Source organism: Natator depressus, chromosome 9 (assembly GCF_965152275.1).
Source record: "Natator depressus isolate rNatDep1 chromosome 9, rNatDep2.hap1, whole genome shotgun sequence".
Classification (NCBI taxonomy): domain Eukaryota; kingdom Metazoa; phylum Chordata; order Testudines; family Cheloniidae; genus Natator; species Natator depressus.
In genome coordinates, this window is record NC_134242.1 from 54136486 (window position 1) to 54151630 (window position 15145).

At 43.0% G+C, this 15145-nt stretch overlaps 1 protein-coding gene and 1 long non-coding RNA gene across 3 annotated transcripts in view; one reads left to right on the forward strand and one right to left on the reverse strand.

Annotated features, from left to right (window-relative positions):
* ATG4B (autophagy related 4B cysteine peptidase) overlaps nt 1–15145 on the reverse strand; it is a 45661-nt gene that overhangs the window by 18960 nt on the left and 11556 nt on the right. Inside the window, exons 4-7 of the mRNA XM_074964201.1 lie at nt 9547–9645; nt 8307–8408; nt 6971–7043; nt 5589–5668 (exon numbers count right to left, since the gene is read on the reverse strand). Of these exons, the coding sequence (XP_074820302.1) occupies nt 5589–5668; nt 6971–7043; nt 8307–8408; nt 9547–9645 (354 nt within the window). The remainder of the gene's footprint in view (nt 1–5588; nt 5669–6970; nt 7044–8306; nt 8409–9546; nt 9646–15145) is intronic.
* The window catches only part of LOC141994125 (uncharacterized), a 34881-nt gene that overhangs the window by 16896 nt on the left and 2840 nt on the right, over nt 1–15145 (forward strand). Inside the window, exon 1 of one of the 2 annotated variants that reach the window (XR_012641027.1) lies at nt 6388–6787. The exons of the other annotated variant lie outside the window; for it this stretch is intronic. This is a non-coding gene — a long non-coding RNA (uncharacterized LOC141994125). Of the gene's footprint in view, nt 1–6387; nt 6788–15145 lie in introns of those variants that run through there. 2 annotated transcript variants of the gene reach the window in all.

Below are 15145 nucleotides of genomic sequence, written 5' to 3' on the forward strand. Positions count from 1 at the left end.
GCTATTTGCAGACCCTTCTCTAAGGTACTTCTATCTGAGTCCATTTATTTTTTCACTTGCCATCGCTGGGTTAGTGGACTGATCTGACCATCCTGTAAAACTTTTTGGATTTATTCCATATCCTCAGAAGCATTATTTGGTTTTCCTTCCAAGAATTTCCTGCCAGCAGTCTGAAAACCATGTCACACTTATTGCAGCTATTTGCTCTGTTGCATTACAAATCACTACCTAGATGTAGTTATTTCCAACCATTCTGTGCTTTCATCCCATTTATAGATCTGAAATTCTTTATCTTTGATCTCATGTGCTCCTTATGTCCCAGCCTCCTTTAAACTGAAACTTCCTAACAGCGATTTAGGTTTAAGTGATTTACTCAGAGCATGTTCCAGTAATTTGACAATATGACTTTGCTGCCATGACATCTGCCAATTCTCTCTCACTAGTTTCACTCTCCTGGTTTCTTAATGTCTCTTTACAGCACACCACCACCCTGGTCTTTTTGATACAATGGACTAATTCAGAAAGGAAAATGGATGAATGCTTTTCACCATTCTAACAAAAGACATTTTCTATTCACTTTGGAAAGAATAGCTGTACAGTACAAATGTTAACTGCTAATTTCTACATTTGTGGAAAACACCATTAACTTCTGAATTGTATCACCGTCTGCATATCTTTTAGGTGTTTGGTATCGATAGAACAATTTGTTATTTAATAACACTCATATGAATAAATGCAGATCAACAGATTTATTTAACTGTTTTCAGATTGAAGTGACTGGGAATAGCATTTAATCATTAGCATTTCAAAAGCGTTTTACAAATTAGGGAATATATTGCTTCTATAAAGCATCAGCCCGACAGCCCTGCAGAACGAAGCTCAAACAACAGGCAGCAACAGTTACAGCTTCCCCATACCTTCTTAATGTCCCTCAATCCTACCCTGAACACATTACCTCTAGAGAGGAAAGGTTAGTTCAGACTCCATGCCCATTCAGGCCCTGGCATAGCAAGCCACTTAAGGTACATAACTTCCATGTGGCTACTCACATGCTTAAAGTTAAGCAGGTGCTTCAGTACTTTGCTGAGTCAGGGCCTCAAATCCTTGGTGTTTCTGCAGAGACTGTTGAAGGACAGAGGTTTTTTGTAATATAAACACTTGCACTCTAGGGCCACAATGCCCTGACAGGCTGATCAATTTTAGCCACTACTGACCTACAGCTGATCTGAACCAGTGATCTACAGGTGAAAGTTTCCAAGGCTGATTACCAGTGTTTAATTTGTAATGAAAGAGGTGCCAGGACTCAAGCAATTTTTTTTACATTCATAACTGATGCAGCAAGCCCAAAGGTGCTGGGACTATGAACTGTCAGATTAAACACTGCTGATTACCAGTGTTGAGCCATCCAGTTCTTTCTGCCATCCCAGAAAGGAACAGCTAATCATTTCTCTCTAAAAGATCTCTTATTAGCCAGTATTTCCTTCACTCTCTCCTTGCTCCCTCCCTGGCAAGGGATTTTCAATGCAATTTTGCTTATTTTTTCCTCCCCCTCAACAAATTTGTTCTTGTTTTCTTCCTGTTTGGTAGAGACAGTGCAACTCTCAATTCCAAGAGAAACAGACAGACAACCATTTACAAACAACGTGGTCACCAGGGCCAGCCCACAACGTTTTGGCACCTGAGGTGGGGCGTTCAAATGACGCCCCCATTCCCCCTCGCTTGGGCCAAAACTTTGAAAGGTCTCAATTCTGCCTTTCCTCTGTTCTACTCCTCTCATGGTACTGCTCTGCTACCTACCCCAATAAAGGAGAACAACTTAAAATGCCTTGTTCGAAAAATTTAAGTAACACTCAACTTTCAAACGCTTGAACAGCAAATATAACTTTTCTTGTCTGCATAGTAAACACTGGCATTTTTATCTGTTTGAATAATCAAAGTGGTGCTTTCCATGCCTTCTTGGCTGCAAAGATTTGAACTGCTTCCTGCTGAAGGTCCAGTCTGGGCTAGCTCATTGAGATGGCTGTAAGGCCGACCAGCCTCTCCTGTGTCATTGTGGAGCGTAGATGTGTTTTTATTAACTTCAGCTTGGAGAAGCTGCGTTCTCCACTGGCAACTGTTACAAGAAGTGTTAGAAGTATGCGCAGAGTAGCAAAAGCATTTGGAAAGAGGGTGGTCATCTTATTTATGCACATATAATCCAGAACAGCCTTTGGAATTGATCCTGCTGAAATGTATCTTGAAAGGGCTTTCAGTTCATCACCTAAATCACTCGCATCAATATCGCACATGTCTTCATGTGTCACTGTCTCTATTGCGCTGCATCGCGGGTGTAGGTCTTCAGGTATAGTGAGGAGTTTTGGAATATCATATAACATCCCAAATATACAAGTTATACATATTTTATATTTATATATATATATATATACACACACACACACACACACAAAACATTCTTAAAACTGACTGTATTGCACAATCTAGCACCTGGTTAAAGAATTCAACTTTGAATTGTTGTTTGGGGTCTCTTATGGGATTATCCCGTGCCTCGTAATCAAAATGTCTTCTTCTTTGGTGACTCTTGTATTCTTGAATGGATGGGAAAATAGCTTCAGTGTGAAGTTCCTCTGCCAAGTTCTGTGCACTCTTCAGAACGTTTTGAAATCCCTCATCTGACCGGTAAGACTGTAGGTATGACTTTGCTTTGTTCAGTTGTTCCATTGCTCCAGATATATCAAGGTCAACACCTTGGAGTCTCTTGCTTACATCATTTATGTCAAACGGTATGTCATGCCACAACACTAAGCCAGACAGAAATTTGAAATTATGTATGTTTCTGGTGATTCCATTTCCCTCTGCCACTGTTCTCCCACAAACAGTTCCTGTCATAGCATTATCCTCCATAATGGCAACTATGGCATCATATATCTTCCCAATTTGGTATTTGATAGGCTTTAAAGCCTCCACTCGACTTTCCCATCATGTGGCACTCAGTGGTTTCAGTGTGAGAGAGGATGTTCCCAGATGTTGCTTCAAAATTTGTCATCGATGAGTTGATGCAGAGAAAAATACATAGATGTTTTGAATTACATTAAAAAATTCAGCAGCCTCACTAGAAGCTGACCACCAAGTTCAATGAATGAGAACTGCATGGGACCAAAAAAGCTTCAGGGTTTAACTCTCGGATCTGTCTGCACTCCTCTGTTCTTTCCTCTCATGTTGGCACCATTATCCTAACCCTGACCTCATGTCAGCTATCGCAATTCCCGTATCTTCCAGCTTTTTAAGAAGAACATTTGCCATACCAGCTCCTATAGTATTATCAATGTCAGTAAATTCTAGAAAATGCTCTGACCATCACCACTGCAGGGACATTTTCACTAAGTTCTGTTGTTGTTACAAAACACACCATTTGTTCCGTATGGCTGATGTCAGGTATGCAGTTCAGAACAACAGAGTAATATCTTGATGACTTCAGATCTACCACAGTCTTCTGTTTGACTTTTGTTGCAGTAACTGTATGATCTCATTTTGAATTATTTTTCCAAGGTAGTGGTGTGTGTACGTTTCTTGGGTGGTGACTCGTCTTAGATGCTCCTGGAGTACAGCATCAAACTTAGCCATCAGCTCCACAATGTTAAGGAAGTTTCCATTGTTTGGCACATACAGCTGATCTGAAGTGCCACGCAGTGCTATGTTTTGGGTAGCAAGCACTCTCACAATGGCAATGAGCCTTTTCAGAACATTTTGCCAGTAAAGAGAGACTGATGCAATCTATGGTGGCCTTTAACCTTAGTCTCATCTCAAGCTCTTTTCACCTATGGAATGCTCTCTGGTGATTTGCTGCCTTCTCATGGCATGCCAAATTTCTAGCCAGATTTTTCCAGTCCTTGTTCCTGTAGAACCCAATGTGGCTGGAACATTAGACTGGAAGAGTTTGCAACAAAAACAGTATGCACCATTCTGGGTTTTTGAGTACATAAGCCATGGCCTCTCCACTTTGTCACCATTGGGGATTTCACGCCAGTAATGCGTTGGATGGAAACTTCTATTTTCATTGTCTTTGGGGAACATGAAGTTTTTCACTTGCTGTGGCCCATGCAGTATAAGGAAGTCCCTCAGGCTACTGCTCAAGTGGGTCCACAGTCCTGGATCATCTAGACTTAAGGAACTAAACTCAACAGCAGCTGTTTCTTGCGCCTCCACCACACTCTTCTCTGATCTACACTTTTCTTCAGGAATGTGCATGGTTACATCCATTTGAAATGGAGACAGGGATGCTGCAGTAGCTGCCAGGTCACCTGCACTCTGACTAACTGGAAGATCAGGCATCTCCTCACCGCTCACATCCTCACTGGGGCCAGAACGCTCACCATGAACATTTGTGTGTATGTATCTTAGGAGAGCTCCTTCCTGCTTAGATAGGAAAACTTCCTTTGCTTTCTTTCTTTCTCTGAATGCTGCCCCAGAGAGGGGTTTTCTTCTTTCACTCATGTCTGCTGTTCTGTGCCAGCTATAGTGGCTCTGAACACTCAATTGAAGGGGACAAATAAGCAGGCTGGTGGCAGGGCCTGAGGGAGGGAAGATATCAGCGTCTTAAGGGCCAAACTGGCTCCTACTACTTCAGTTGACTGCCTGTTCTCCTCAAGTGGGTTCAGGGAAGCAGCAGGAAACAGGAAGCTCCTTGAGAAGCTGGTGTTAATCAGTCTAGGCTCCTAGGGGTGCTAGAGAGGTACATAAGAGGCGGCTCCTCCTTTCTCTCCCTGCAGCTCCTGCTGCTTTCTGTTATTCCCTCATCTTTTCTCCTGCCTGTTGTGTGTCTTGTGCCCTCCTTCCTCCAGCACAGCACTTCACCATCTCTGTGCATCTAGAGCAGAGAATACATATGAACTAGCAGCAGATACAATTTTCTACACTCAGGGTCCTAGTGGCACCCCCCAACACACAGTTTGGCACCTGAGGCGGCCGCCTCAGTTCGTCTCATGGTAAGGCCAGCCCTGGTGGTCACAAAACGGATTTGCCAACACCAACCTTCAAGTAGCTCCTAAACATTGTCTCGGGGCTAGCTATTTTTCTCTCCAGAGCCAGAATTCACATGCCAGTCAATCCAGGCTTTACCATAAGAGCAATAGCATTGCTTCTAAGGCTTTGCTTTTTTCTTCTAAAAGCAGTAGTTCCCATTTTGGGTATACCTTCAAAGCAAAGAAAAACCCACAGCTGGCCTGGTCTTGCAGAGCTTGAACTGTGGAGCTGTCTCATTGCTGTGTAGACTTCCAGGCTTGGCCCGAGCTCAGGACCCTCCCACTCTGCAGGGTCCTAGAGCCCGGGCTCCAGTCCAAGCCCAGAAGTCTACACAACAATGAATCAGTCCAGCAGCCCAAGACCTGCACACCCAAGCTGGCTGGCACAGGCTAGCTGTGGGGTTTTTTGCGCTGTGTAGGCATACCCTTTGTTTCTAACCCACCTGGCTGAGGTTTTGGAAAGGGCCTTTACTATAAGTTTAGTTGTGTTATAATGCAATTGCTCTCCTGGTTCCTTCCATACATCCTGCAGCCAGGGCACACAACTTTGACTGCATCTGTTATACTTACTGATTTCTTCCATCACTACAGTGTTGTCCATGGCTATGTGCACTGCCAATGAGCTCCATGTATCAAAAGTGGCAAGTTTTCTACAGGAAAGAGAGAGAAGTAAATAGAGGACTAACTACAAGGCACTAAGCAAACTCAGGGTTCTAGCAGAGAAGAACTTTCACTATTTCCCCTATAATTTTCATTAAACGAGATACTGAATTAGAGAAGATAGGACTGGCACAATCTCCTCTCAGTAGAACTCACTGCAAGAATTCATAGCTTATCCAATCAAAGCAGTGAGGAAAATGCTGTAGGGAGAGAAAATGCCTCTAACCTACACTGTTGATTGAACAACAGCGCAGTATTATCATGTCTAATTCCTGCAGGTAACAGGGTACTCCTACACAGCTCTCTCCCTGGGCTCAACACCACAGTGGGAAGGAAGGAAGGAAGGAAAGAAAGAAAGAAAGAAAGAAAGAAAGAAAGAAAGAAAGAAAGAAAGAAAGAAAGAAAGAAAGAAAGAAAGAAAGAAAGAAAGAAAGAAAGAAAGAAAGAAAGAAAGAAAGAAAGAAAGAAAGAAAGAAAGAAAGAAAGAAAGAAAGAAAGAAAGAAAGAAAGAAAGAAAGAAAGAAAGAAAGAAAGAAAGAAAGAAAGAAAGAAAGAAAGAAAGAAAGAAAGAAAGAAAGAAAGAAAGAAAGAAAGAAAGAAAGAAAGAAAGAAAGAAAGAAAGAAAGAAAGAAAGAAAGAAAGAAAGAAAGAAAGAAAGAAAGAAAGAAAGAAAGAAAGAAAGAAAGAAAGAAAGAAAGAAAGAAAGAAAGAAAGAAAGAAAGAAAGAAAGAAAGAAAGAAAGAAAGAAAGAAAGAAAGAAAGAAAGAAAGAAAGAAAGAAAGAAAGAAAGAAAGAAAGAAAGAAAGAAAGAAAAGGTTTACGCTTTATTCTGCCACTGCATTAGTCACTCAAAATGGTGAGACTGCCTCTGTCCTTGACTTTTAGGGAATGCCACTGCCGTCAAGATCTGCAAAGGCAGTCCTCAGATGTGAACACAGATTCAGAGATGTTAAAGCCAGAAGAGAACTTATCACCTAGTCCTGTACAATACAAGCAGAGATTCCAGCAGCAAGCCCAATACCTTGCCAGACCTAGAGACAGATTCTTGGAGGACTGTCCTCCATTGGAGTTGACTTGTCTTTTTGGTCCACCAAGCCTGGGAGCAAGGGGTAAACTCCATCTCCTCTCTCAAGTTTTTGCCCCACTGGGATTGATTTCACAGGGAGGTGGGAGACTATTTGGTTGAGACACCACACTATTCAGCACAATTGCTTTTATACTGCACACTGAAAAGTAAAAAACTACCCCATCGCATTGCACAGAAGGAACAAAAGGTAAAGCCCAGCACTTACTTGAGCACTTGTGCAACTGTGTTTGGTCCGTACCACTGGCCTATCGATTTGCCCTCTCCAACTCCCATCTGGGCTGCACCAAGTAGACAACCAAATTAGTCAGCAGCCTCCACTCCTTGCTCCTTCTCACAGCCCGTAGTGTCCTACTGCTGGAGTTTGATGCTGTTAGTCATGATCGGTTACAAAAAAGGATTTTATGGGAAGAGCTACAGCTTGGGTCTGGGCTACACTAAAAGGTTAGGTGAAGCCCAGCCATGTCTATCAGGGGTGTGAAAAATCCACACCCCTAAGCGATGTAGTTAAACTGACCTAATCCCAGCATAGACAGCACTACGTCAACAGAAGAATTCTTCCATCAACCTAGCTCCTGCCTCTCGGGGAAATGGATTACCGTACACTGACAGGAAAACCCCTCCTGTCAGCATAGGTAGCGTCTACACTGCAGTGCTACCACTGCAGCATTGCAAGTGTAGACAAGCCCTTAGACATGCTTTGGAGTCAGATCATGCCATCTTGCCAGGGATGTGAAGAGATCATAGCACTTCATGTGACTATAACAATGGTCCTCCCAGTCAATTAAGAAGCCATGTTAATAGGCTCCAAAAAAGGAGTCTCAGTCATACTCCGCTGGAAGCAAGATGGGTTCAGGACTCAGGAACAAGACAAAGGGAATTCTTAAAAAGGCTAAGAACTGCAGATGCCTCAGAGGAAATGCTATTTAAAACAACAATGCCTGATTTTTCAGAGGTGCTGAGCACCCACCATTCCCACTGTCTAACGAGAGTGCAGGTACTTAGCTCCTCCCAAAAACAGGCCCATTGCCATTTTTGTTTTGTTTTTCCGTCATCCTTAGAACACTTGCACCCAGATAGGATCCTTGTGGAGTTCATGAGCGCCTCCTACTCATTCCCCCACCTGATGCAATCTTTTTGCTTGCAAGATTCCTATCTAGCTGCTGTGGGCATGACAGTCATCATATTCTCCCCCGTCTCGAGACGGCAAGTACAAGGGAGATAAGGATACTGGCATTAGGCTAAAAGGGTTTTCATGTCACAAATCCTTCAACCCTTAAATCAATAGCCTTAGTTTTAGGCACCACCACATAGGAAGCAGTGCTGTATATTTTTCATTCATACACAGCAGCACAAAAACATAGAAGCTGATCTGGACATACTTTACCACAGTCCTTAGCAAAATTTTTATTACATCAATCTCTCACAAGTAGATTACTTCTGAAGTTGCTGTGCTACTAAAATAAACCTGAAGAATCTGTTGCTGTTCTGTAACATTCAGGGAAGCCCAGGGCAGGACACTCCTATCTATAACTGCCTCTTACCTATCTGGTGGATGGAGTAGTAGCTGTCTTTTTTGTCAATGAAGGCATTAAGTATGTTGAAGTAATTATCCGTCTGCCTCTTCCCTTTCACCCACCTCCAATCTAAGAGATGCAGGGGGAAAAAAAATAGGTTACTTACTAGTATACTTCTCCGCATGTCACTGCTTAGTAGGACTTCCTTCAGGCTATGAGTCAGAAGTCTTATTACTAGGGACCTGTGGAGATCCCAAAAAAGGACCACATTTAACACAAGTAAAAGGGTCTTTTCAGAGGTGGGAATTGAAGACATGGTAAAAATCAATTCCAGGACATGCATTGACCCTTCTCTGTAAGGATGCATTGGCTCCCAAGGAGAGGGAATATCACGCACCCCAAAAATCCCGCAAGCATGAAAGAACATTGGAATTTCTAGTGCCCAGAAAGTCATTGCAGAAGTGGGGCAGTTGGTTTGGGAAGGACAGGATGCCAGTGCCAAAAGGTGTCTCCTACCAATCCACAGAACTTTAGCAGCAGCAGCCATAGAAGAGACCATGTATCACAAAGCGTCAGCTGGCTACAGGTGTCACTTCTAGAAAGGTGGGATTCAGGGAGAGGCTGGAAGGCATCTCAGCAGAAGGTTAAAAATAAAAGTAACAGTTGCCTACTGTATAACAAGTTTAACCAGCGTCAAAGTTTCAGGCATACAAATCTGGGAAGTTTGGGGCTCTCTTGGCTAGCACTTTCAGGGGTCTCAAACATGAAATGGCATTCTGCTCATCTTGGGGGATGGGGAAGAGGTTTTGCAGTAATTTACAAAAGCTCCGCAAACAAAACCACAGTCTAACAGTCAGCAGAATATCTGCAGGCTGCCATAGCAATAAATCCAAATGCTAGGGGTGTTCCTCCCCACAGAATGACATGATCTTGTCTCCAAACACCCGCTGGTACAAGGGGAAAGCAAGCTGCTCCACTGGTGCAGAGGAATTTACAAGAACACTTTTTACTGGCTAGCACAGCCCTGGCCAATTGTCCATACAGATTTATTGATGTTGATTTGGAAGGAAGAGATGCTAGTGAAACTCACTAGGATGTTTCCATTGGGGCTATTTCATCATCTAGCTCTTCAGGTGAGAAGAGCTAGGGAAACTTTACATGGAGCCCATAGCACCATCAAGTTCTGCCGTCTCTCTTTGTTGCCGTAACAAGTTCACCATCATTTGGACTGGCTCTGGACAGCTCCCTTAAAGATGCATTGATTTACCTCTGCCTAAGTGCCGGCAGACCAATGCCTGTGCGAAGATCATCTGACCACACCTCAGCATGCAGCCCCAGCCGGTATCAGATGTGGGGCCTGTTCCTCCTGTAGCCAAGCAAAACAATCAGAACAGAATGTAAGGGTTAGACCAGCTGTCTAGTCACAGTGCAATACAATGGGAGGGGAGAGAGGGAAACTTGGAGCGCTCTAGGTATGCAAGGTGGGCGTTATGATAACAGAGACTCATCTGCCAGACAATGATGCTGAGGAATAAATACAGATTTAAGAGGCAAACCCTACCACCTGACCTTTAAGAAAAATAAAGCCAGGCACTTACGGAAGACAGGGATGAGTTTCAAGTAAATATTCAATTCAGACTGGGGAATGAGACATGGGATCATGCCAGCCCTTAGGCATGGGTCTGTGAACAGATCTCCAGCCCAAGCTACCAGAAATCTATTTATATATTTCAGATAAAAGGTGTTTTATGGACTATTTTCCCCATAATCTTCACCCAAATCCTACACCTGCTAAGGCACCTTGCCATGAAAACAAGGTGAGGACTCTCCACAGCTGCTGATGGCTAGACAAGGTTCCCAAGTGAACAATACAGAAATAAGCCAAAAGACAGAGGGTAATTAGACTGTTGGTTTGTGTTATCGGTATTCAGAGGCTAAAAGCCAAAAGGCTTTAAAAGCACATCCTATGGCAGAACTTCAAAGAAAGCTGCCACTTCCCCTTCCAGGCTAGGCCATTGCACAGCCAGCTGTTAAGATAAAGTTTAGAACACAGAGTGACCAGAACTAGTAGGCTGGTTTTACAGACTCAGCTGCTTCTTAATACACTGGTAGCACAATTTTTTGCAACTATTTTCTCTTCTCTCTGGTCACTTTATATCCAGGGTGTAGGGAAATAGAAAGTAAGAGAGCCAAAGAAGAGGTCCTCCAGGTCACCACCCAGACTCATGCCAATGTGTTAGATCAATTTCTCCTATTTGGTCAGCTCTCCTTTAACCAGCCTGGTGATCTCTCACTTCCAGAGGACCCAAAAACATGCTAGGTGCTGTACAGAACAAATGCATTGCCCTGGTCCTCAAAAGTTTGAAATCAAAATTTTAGACGTCAGAATGGATGGGAGCAGCCAACAATGGATGGGGTAGCGGGGAGAAGGGGTGAGGACAAGGTTTACAGCAGTAATAAGATCAAATGGTTACTCGATTATAGCATGGGCACATCTTGGGGCTTTCTTGGAAAGTCACTGCTTACATGGAAGCAGCACAGAAAAGGGCACAGAGATGGGAATGGAAAAGAGCGAAAGAGCTGTAGAAGCAGACATTTAAAAGAGCTGTGGAAACTTGTTGGGCCACAGGCACTTTATCTTGTGCTTCCCCTAGGTACTTTTTTTGGGGGGGTCCCTGCTGTTTCACTAATAGAGAAGAAAGTTTGCATCTGTGGTCTTGCTACTTTCTACTGTAAACTGGGATAGCATTAGTCAAGTTCATAAATTAAGCCTGTAGAATTTTAAGGTTTCAGAGTAACAGCCGTGTTAGTCTGTATTCGCAAAAGGAAAAGGAGTACTTATGGCACCTTAGAGACTCACCAATTTATTTGAGCATAAGCTTTTGTGAGCTACAGCTCACTTCATCGGATGCATACTGTGGAAAGCGTAGAAGATCTTTTTATACACACAAAGCATGAAAAAATACCTCCCCCCACCCCACTCTCCTGTTGGTAATAGCTTATCTAAAGTGACCATTCTCTTTACAATGTGTATGATAATCAAGCCATTTCCAGCACAAATCCAGGGTTTTACAAGAACATCGGGGGGGGGGGGGGAAACAAGGGGAAATAGGTTACCTTGCATAATGACTTTGCTGAATTGGAATTCATTTGCAAATTGGATACAATTAACTTAGGCTTGAATAGAGATTGGGAATGGCTAAGTCATTATGCAAGGTAACCTATTTCCCCTTGTTTTTTCCTCACCTCCCCCCCCCCAGACGTTCTTGTTAAACCCTGGATTTGTGTTGGAAATGGCCCACCTTGATTATCATACACATTGTAAGGAGAATGGTCACTTTAGATAAGCTATTACTAGCAGGAGAGTGGGGTGGGGGGAGGTATTTTTTCATGCTTTGTGTGTATAAAAAGATCTTCTACACTCTCCACAGTATGCATCCGATGAAGTGAGCTGTAGCTCACGAAAGCTTATGCTCAAATAAATTGGTAGAATTTTAAGTTCTGATATTCACGGGAACAGAGACACGAAGTGAGTGAGGTAATTTTTTTTTTTTAAATTTGATCACCTTCTGTTGGTGGGAGACAACTTTCGAGCCACGCAGAACTCTTCTTCAGGTCCTCTTCTTCTACCGTCTCTGCCTCAAAGAATTCTTTCACAACAATGACACCACTCACAATGACCACATCCCCACCAACAATCATAAGAAAAAAAAAATTATCTGAGTGGGCACCACAGAGCGGATGAAACTGCACTCGTGATCATTACATTGATTGCTTCAGGGGAAAAAAATTGACTGCAAAAATTCTTAACATCACATCCACCATAATCTCTCCATTACTAAGAGGACACCCATAAAGTCTGTAAAATCTAACCACAAGATAGAGATCAAGCCAGCAGATGAAGGCGGTGCCACGGTAGTCCTCAACCATGAGGTCATTGATGAGGCCAACTGACAACTCTCCAGCACCACCTACTATAAAGAACTGAAAGACGACCCCACACCACGATTTACCCGGGAACTTAGGGATATCTTCAAATCCTTCCCCAAACAACTTCAAGAGAAACTCTACAACTTCATCCCCAGGAACTCACCCCAGGGAGCTTCTACATTCTTTCCAAGATACACAAACAAGGGAATCCAGACAGATCCATCATATCTGGTCACAACACTCTTACTGAAGGAATACGGGACTCAAACCATCCTCAAACCACTCAAACAAAAGACCAGCTTCCTCGAGGAGACACAGACTTCCTCCACAAACTCCACAACATTAAGAACTGCCCTCAGAACACCATCCTCACCACCATGGATGTCATTTCCCTATGCAACATCCCTCACAATGACGTCATAGCTGCCTATCTCAAATATTTACAAGACAATGGACAACCCTTAGATAGCCACCCCAAACACATCGCCAAACTCATTCATTCCATCTTCACCCATATCAATTTTACATTCAACAACAAACACTTTCTCCAAACCATGGGAGCAGCCCTGGGTACTAGGATGGCTCCCCAATATGCCAACCCCTTCACGGGCTACCTTAAAGAAAAATGTCTTGACAAATGTACCACAAAACCGATGACATAAAAATTGATGATCTTCTCATCTTCTGGACAGATGGCTTAAACTCCCTTATAGATTTCCCACCACGGCTTCAACCACCATCACATGTCCATTAAACTCTTTCTGGAACACTCCCACATTAGTATCAACTTCCTAAATACCAACCAGCTTCAGCAAGGGAATCCTACAGACAACCACACAAGATACCCACAGATCACCACACCTACCTTCATAGATCCAATGACAACCCTTAATACACCAAGAAATCTACAGCCAGACACTCAGATACCACAGAATATGCTTGGAGGAGGAAGTCCGGGATATATACCTTAACACACTTAAAACTGCCTTCACCAAACAAGGATTTTCCACCAGAGAAGTAGATTGCATCATGGAATGGGCCACCTAAATACCCAGGAGATAACCTGCTTCAATACAGAAATAAACCCCCTAGTCATCACCTACCACCCCATACTGAAACCCATATGGGGTATCATACTACAACCCATACTCAGTGGGGATCCCATCCTGAAAGACATCTCCTGAACCCCTATTCTGGCATTCAAACAACCCCCCAAACTCTCCAAGCTCATCAGAAGCAAGCTCCCCACAGACAACAACATACCAACTCAAAGCAGCACCATCCCCTGCCAGAACAGATGCAATATCTGCAGACATAGGTCCACAGCTAAAATGATCAACAACCACCGCCCAACATTATCTTTCAAGACCCATGGATCCTATCACACGCCTAACACAACATGTGGTATACCTCATCCAGTGCACTAAATGCCCCAACCACCACCATGTGGGTGAAATCAATCCATACACTCTCAAATGAACTCAGACAGGAAAATAAGACAAAACACCCTATCATCTGTGGGTGAACACTTTTCACAATGTGATCAATCACTCTATATCTGACCTATCAAAGGAAACCTGCACAAACACTTGCAAAAGATGAGCCTGGGATCTTAAATTCATAACTCTGCTAGACACTAAAAATCATGGACTGAACAAACTGGATTTATGGCTTATTACAACAATCTGTAACCCACTAACCCCATTTTTGGTCCTGTGACTGCAGAGGTGTTAACGGGCCACTCTACTTTAAAATGGTCCCTTAGAACATGCTAACTACTTACACTAAATGACCTGTTCCACCTTGCATTTAGCTGCAACACGTGGAGTACCTTTCCCAGATGTGCAGAAGAGCTCTATGTGGCTCGAAAGCTTGTCTCTCTCCCCCTCAACAGATATTACCTCACACTCCTTTTGTCTCCAATATCTTGGGACCAACACAGCTACAACTACACTGAGTTCAGGGGAACAAGTTAAGTTCATCTAGGGTTTGTTTAATTTACACAGAGAGGTTGAGGTCAGATTGAGACTTGCTAAAACATTAGCTAACCCTGATCTAACCTCAACCTTTTTCCTAGTGTAGACATAGAAGTGAAAGGGGTTAACCTATGTACTCAGTCAATGTTAACCCCCAGGAATCAGTCTAACGGCTTGTCTACACTTACCTTTTATAGCGCTCTAACTTGCTGGCTCAGGGGGGTGAAAAGCAAGTTTGAGCGCTTTAAAGTGCTAGTGTGGACAGACTCCCAGCACTCAGAGCTATTCCCCTCAAGGAGGTGGGTTACCAGTAACACTGGGAGAGCTCTCTCCCAGCACTCACGCAGGACCACACACACACACACACACACACTTCAAAACGCTCCCGCAGCAGCGCTTTGAAGTTTCTAGTGTAGATGTAGCCTTAGCTTCAATGCAACCAGCTAGCCCGTATTAAATTGTCCTCAGATTTCCATCCAATTTTTATGTATAAAATTGCACAAGAAGAAAAATAGCAGAATCATCTTCAGGAAGAGGACCCATGAAAACTAACCATTGATCCAGAGGAGAATTTTCATTCTATCACTACAGTTCATCCCCTGTTTGCACATATTCCTAGTATGTTATACACAAGTCCATGGTAGATGCTTTAAGGTGCAATTTCTTTATTCCACCTCTAGCTTTTATCTCAGCTCTTTGCTTCAGTTTGAGTACAACAGAAATCACATACAGATGTTTTATTTTACATTTTGTATTACTTCATTTTGTGTTAAGCACAAGAATTCTTCCTTTCTTCCAGCAAGGGAAAGAGTCTCCTACATACATCTTTGTTTATCAATTGTATCAATAGTTGCCTTATTTCCAGGAGAAAAATTTAGTTAGAACAAGTGCATCAAGCATTAACTATTCTATCCTACCAGTTAAATTTGGAGTATTCAACTCTCTATGAAGTGGAAATAA